Below are 6,455 nucleotides of genomic sequence, written 5' to 3'. Positions count from 1 at the left end.
TCATTCAGAACTGAAATACCTGCATGACTATGAAGCCTCTAACGTTTTATCTGGACTCTTCTCTCTCTTCTTGCAGGTAATAAGGTTTTGGCTACTTGCAATGTCTCTAAATTGAGGCCAGTATTGCAGAGCTTCACACCTGCATGGAGACCGTTTAATGAGATTGCATCAACACCTGCAACTTGTTGCTTGAAATCACTGACAACCCAAAATAAGGAGGGAACAGAGACACGGGTAACTGAACACATCTGGTAATTGGTAAGGAAGAAACACCTGTATCTCTAATAAGAAGTAAGAATCCTGGTATGTGAATGTTAAAACTAGATGAAATGTTTGGATGTTTGATTGCTAGGTGTATCTTCAAAATGTAGCATTCTGTACAGAGAAAGGATATAATTTAGATTAACATTCAGTATATGTCTGTATTCAGACCTTGTTACAGGGGCTAGTTGCGGTTAACAGTGAATCAGATTGTCTCATTATTTCCAGAGTAACACATTCATTTGAGCAGTAGGTCCTCTAGTGGCCAAAGTCTAACATTACTGAGTAAATTCCCTCTGGATTTTGTTCCCAAAAGCAGTCTCCAAATTCAAAATAATAAATGAATAATAGATGCTCTTTTATATTAGAAAAAATATAAAAAATTGTGGCAATATACTCTCTGAAACATATTAATTTACTCTCCAGTGCCATTTTCTTTTCCAATTTTTTATTTTTTATTCACCAAACAACTCAAACTCCACCTGTCATGGGAGAAGGATTTTTCCAAAATCTCAACATTTAGTTCTTTACTAAATAGTGAGATGGTTTTGATTCCATTCTGTCAGTCTGTTTGTACAGATTCACTGTCACTTAGTTTTGTATGGAGGTTGAGTGAAGCATCTGATGCAAACGCCGTCTCTCTGTGCTGTTTGGGGGGCACTGATAAGCAGATTACTGTGAGTCCTAATCCTGACACCCCAACATTGCTGAGGTGATATTCAGAGGCTCAGGGGCAATTCTGCTCGCAGCCAGAGTTGTGGCGCTTTCATAACGGTAGTACTGCGAGCCCTTGAAAACTTTAACTCCGTCTGAACCACACAGACCAGCATCAATGTCAGACACGGGCACGGACACATCCCGGGTCACCACCCTGGGCGTGGCTGTAAGGTCGACGTCAAGCATCCGCTGTCCTGTTGAGAGACATATATGTTGGTGATGTTTGTTAGTCACATGTGAGCAAACATAAAGCTTATTTCAGCTTCTGCGTTCAACCCAGAAATTCACAAAAAATACAAGACAGATATTCAGTAACTGCACCTTGGATTATATGAACTGTGTGTCCATTGGGACAGAGAAAAGCAGCGTCCACGTGTCCTTCAATGCCGAGCTCCTCCTTCAGGGTTTTAGGGTAGCCTTCAACCAGGGTGTGTTGAGCAGTTGATTTATAGATGTAAACCTGATCACCCTGCAGGTGTTTGGCAGAACATGAGCGACTTTAGTTTTAATTTCAACACAGCTTGATGTTTCTAATAACAGCAGGGTGTTAACTGGTTACTTTGAGGTCTACCTTAATCAAATAGATTTTGTCAGTGTAGGAGAAGACAGCATCCACCCCGTTGGTCACCTCTTTCCACCCCCTGATGATTGGGAAGGCGTGAAGGCCGTCACGATGCGTGTCCAGACGCATGTAGATACGACCTGAGCAGATTGAAGTGTGTTCTTACTGAAAGCTTTACAGCAAGCTCCAAAGAAATAATCCAAGGGACAAGGATGATTAGAGGGAATATTTTGATATTTTGGGAACTACTTTCTTGCCAAGAGTGAGATGAGAAGATCAGTATCACTCTATCACGTCTGTGTGTTTTCTGTGGAGCTACAGGCAGGAAGTGATTAGCTTTGTGTAGCATAAGCTTGTTGTTCTGTCCATGTACAGGTGAGAGCTGGGTGTTCCCCCTTCTTTAAGTCCTTATTCTAAGCTAAGGACAAAGCTAATCGCCTTAGCTTGATCACATGAGAGTGGTCTCAATCTTTGCATTTAACTCTGGGCAAGGAAAGGAAAGGAAAAGGATGTTTAATGATTCTTTTATTCAACTTATATTTAACTAAAGTTATTTTTGTGTAGGTGACTTTACCTGCAAACATGTACGTCTTTCCTGAATCATCAGCGGTGATGGCATCTAACTTGATCTCACTGCATTTCAGGATTTTATAACCACCCCCATGACCTGCAGTTAAATACAAAAGATTAAACATTGAACTGAAAGTAAGTACTCTTATCAAAATAGATCTGTGTCTGTTTCTCGTACGAAATAATGTTATTTTATGATTTGAACCACATTTCATCGTTCTTTTCTTGGTGAACTCACCAAAGTTAGGGCACCTCATGAAGTAATTGCGGGCATCTTTTGGGTAGGTGCCGGTCACCTCTCCGGATACGGGGTTGAACCTGGTGAAGTTGTGTCCATGGAAACAGTAGTAGTGCTCCTGCCAGCGTAAAACAGAGGTGCAGGACGGCAGGTGGGACCAAGTCTTGGTCTTCACTGTCTTCGTGGCAATATCATAAACATGCACATCATTTCCTGTGGGGTGAAATGATAAGTTTGAGAAAAGGGTTATCAGTCATCTCCAATATGTGCTCATTGATGTACATGACTCCCTGTACTGGTATTCCTTGCTTTTGCTTTTGCTAGAACAAAAGCTTGCAAAGCAGTATTTTTCAGTATTGTACCTACTTTAAAGCTGCTTCAAAACACCAGGACGAAACTCACTCCTGCTGTAGATAATTTCTTCCAGTAGGGGGAAGTATTATGCTTGTCATACTCTCTTTATCTCCATTATTTCTTCCATCTATTTTAAATGTCAGTTTATGGCCTAATTATAGTTTTGACTTAGTGAGATGAATATTTTTGCAGTGAATGCTGACGTACCCTTGAAGAACAGAACTGAATCCGTCGTGCACTCTCCACTGGGACACTCCACAGCAGCATCCAGGTGAGTGGGAATTCCTGGGAAGTCCGCCTGGATTTCTTTTGGATACCCATCTTCCAGAGAATAATTGTAGTACCTGAAGACCTTGTCATCCTGGAGATTATAAAGGAAACAGTGGAGCTTAGTGACAGACGCTCTGCCTTTCACCTCTCAATCTGATTTTTCTCTACAGAATCATATCACAAAGAGTCTGAAGACCACACCTGGAAGAAGTAGTTGCGATCGTGGATGTCTGGGCTCTCCTTGTTATGCATGCGGATGGCAGCGTCAACATGGCCAATGTGATGGGTGTCATCCAGCTCCTCGAAGGTCTCATTGGAGCGCTGAGCTGGACCATGGTAACCCTTCCACAGGTGGGCACCTGAGAAAACATCAGAGGAGTTTCATTACTCTGCAATAAATATATGAATGAGACTTAAATAGTCTGATTCATCTATTTAAAAAGAGACTGCTTCAAATATAAAGATGTGATACAGCAAGAGTATTGCCAAGCTTAATGTAAAAAGAATTTCACCTTTGAAGAACAAAGTGGTTCCTTTCTCGTCAAGAGTGATGGCATCAAACTCAATACCTTTACACCGGTCTGGAACAGCAGCATGGTCTTCTCCACCTTCATTCCAGAGTTAGAAACATAGGGGTAACATGACTGATTATCATTAATATAACTGAAATAATGTCTAATCTTCTGTGATTGGAAAGCAGGTTTATTACTTTAATATGTTTATCAGAAACCCACCGTTGGCGGCTGAATCTTGTGGATGCCTGTGGATGATAAAAAATAAAATCCTTTTATTTTTCTGCAGAAAGACTCAGCATAGCACCACGTTACATTTTGTTCCCAAAAATCCTTCAGCCATGATAATAGGAGGTCAATCAGAGACACGACACCAAGGAAATACGATGACTTAGCACTTCTCTGTTTGTTCAAGTGATGCAACTGGTGAACTTTGTGAACTAGCAAACAGAGTTATGAAATAACTGGACAGTGACTTGCACATCTCCACTGCACCAGTAAAACGGATCAGAGAAAAATAGAATAGTAGGTATGGCCCTAATCAGACTGAGAAAGTGGACAAAATAATAGCAGCATAATGTTTTATTTTTATTTAATATATTCAGTGTTTTTCTGTATTTATGGCTATATGCTCATGTCGTTAGGTTACAGAACAGGAAAATATGTTGGAAACTTGAAGATAAACTTACAACATTTTAAGCTCACATCGGTTACGTTTTGGCTTCTTAACCTTAATGAATAATCTGCCCACAGAAAGCTCCTATTTTACAAGGGTTGGCAATACTCTTGAAACCTAATACACATGATGTAACCAGTGAAAGATCTTGGGACGTATTAGGACTAAGGCTCCTGAGCTGAATGAATTTTTGAGTGATAATTCATACTAATAAGAAGAGTTGATTAATACTCACATAGGTGCTCCATTAGCGAGGGCAAGTGCTAAGCACAGAAAGAGAGTTTTGGTGAACAGGTCCATGCTGAATGGTCCTGGTGAAGTTCTCTGGTGTGGAATCTCACTGTGGAGCAGAGCTGTGAAGTGCAGCTATGCAGCAGCTGAACCTGCACTTTTATACTGAAATGTGTGTGTGTGTGTGTGTGGGGGGGGATGGACGGACAGATGGACATGTTAGGAAACTCTGTGTCTGTTTGCATAGATTGGCTTTTGGAGTTTTTGTTATTGCAAAATGAGTTATTTTTCCTGATCACTGAGAATCACTGAGAATCATGCATTACAATCTATTTGGTGATGTCTTTATTTTCCCAAAATGTCAATACTACATGCAGCACAACCTACGTAATATACTACACTGCCTTGAAGCACAATATCTGTCTTTACTAAAGCTGTTTCAATGCAGGATTTCAAATGAAATTATTGATCTGTTTAACACTGTTTAACAACCACCACTAACTGTGTTTAGTAATTGCTTGTTCTTTGAATCAGGACCAGTAAGACCTTCCTGGAAATACAGACTTTTTAAAAAAAAAATTCCCAGACAAATGGGGCCCAATACTGAAGAGCTCATGAACAGCCTTTGAGGTAGTAAGTGGTTAGGCAACAGTCCAGGGAAAAGCAAAATCATGCAAAATCAGATTGAAATCAAAGTTTAATCACAAACTGGCAGTACACAAATCTTTAAGCCCCTCCCAAGCTTACGCCAACTAAACAGTTTGATCTGCTGGTTACACAAATTTGTCTTGATTATTGATTAATTAAGTCTTTTGCAATATGGGTATGATTCACTTGAAATACTCAAGGTCAATTTAAAAGCATGCAAAAGTATATTGATCTACTACTTTTTCTGTGCTGTATAGTACATGTAATGATAATAATTAGTACTAATCTCCTACACTTTCATTTACTGATTATCATAGTGAAAAAATCTTAACACATTATCTTCATTTTATCAAATTATAACACGAAAGAGGTAGAGACTGTAAATTATACTGAAAGAAACTCACTTCATAAAAACAGCAAGGATATTGCCTGTTATTACAAATGTAACCCTCTCAATTTATCACAGTAATTAATCTGAACTTTATCCATATTTGTTTCTATCTCTGTCTTCACCATCCAGTGTAGTTTACTTGTAGCGGTAGATCTTGATGCAGTGATTCATACTGTCTGATACGACCACGTGGCCATCAGGGAGCAGTGCCAGGCCCCTTGGGCTACTCAGGTTATCGGTCACCAGAGGCCAGCCAACACCCTTGGATGGGTAGAAAAGAACACGATGGTGCTGCTTGCCCCAATCTGCCACCAGCACGTCCCCATCGCTGTCGATACAGAGGCCCCAAGGGCAGGTCAGGACAGGCCCCAAGCCAGAGCACACCCCCAGGATTCGGATAGTGTTCCAGCCAGGCTCCAGGACTCGAATGCATGGGACACGTCCGGTCTCATTGCCTCGTTCTGAGACAGCCATGAGCCCTGTGGTGAGACAGGCTGCCACAAGGTAAGGTCTGTGGTACCCAGTCACCACTGTGCGTTCCAACCTAGCCCCAGTTTTGGGGTCCAGTGTTAGGGCAGTTAAAGTTCCACGCTTTATGTCAGCGACCAAGAATTCATCTTGACGGGTAACAGTCACCCCCCTGGGAGCATCCAGCTCTTCGTTGGTGGAACCAATCATTGTACCTCCAAATGTTTGCAGAAGGCGTCCATGACGGCTAAACACCAATAAAGCACGTTCAGCAGCACAGGTCAGGGCAATGAGGCCTTTTGAGTTCACAGCTACGTCAAAGTAGTTGCAGATACGGGAAGATCTTTCTGATCCTGAAGGAGACACCTGCTGTACAACATTCTTCTGGAGATCCGTCACCTGAATGCGGGCATTTCCACAATCTACCACAAACAGCTGCCCTTTGACTGTTGCATGGACACCACTTGGCAAGTTGAAGTCAGTGCGGCCTGATCCTTGTTTTCCAAACTGTTTGACCAGATAAGCTGAGTCCAGCACAGTTGAACCACCTTCTTCCT

The 6,455-nt window shown here is 41.4% G+C and overlaps 1 protein-coding gene across 1 annotated transcript; it reads right to left on the bottom strand.

Moving 5' to 3' along the window:
• Positions 1-692: 692 nt before the first annotated feature.
• Positions 693-4,525, bottom strand: hpxb (hemopexin b). The gene is made up of 10 exons (XM_041032112.1): positions 4,396-4,525; positions 3,707-3,732; positions 3,485-3,580; positions 3,174-3,331; positions 2,910-3,063; positions 2,349-2,561; positions 2,115-2,207; positions 1,550-1,680; positions 1,300-1,447; positions 693-1,172 (listed from the first exon to the last, which is right to left on the bottom strand). The coding sequence occupies exons 1-10, from the start codon at positions 4,458-4,460 to the stop codon at positions 946-948; spliced, it is 1,311 nt and encodes a 436-aa protein (XP_040888046.1). The 5' UTR covers positions 4,461-4,525; the 3' UTR covers positions 693-945.
• Between the last annotated feature and the right edge of the window lie 1,930 nt (positions 4,526-6,455).

Source organism: Toxotes jaculatrix, chromosome 24 (assembly GCF_017976425.1).
Source record: "Toxotes jaculatrix isolate fToxJac2 chromosome 24, fToxJac2.pri, whole genome shotgun sequence".
Lineage (NCBI taxonomy): Eukaryota > Metazoa > Chordata > Actinopteri > Toxotidae > Toxotes > Toxotes jaculatrix.
Note: the sequence above shows the minus strand (reverse complement) of the source record. Positions and strands in the feature narration are given on the sequence as shown.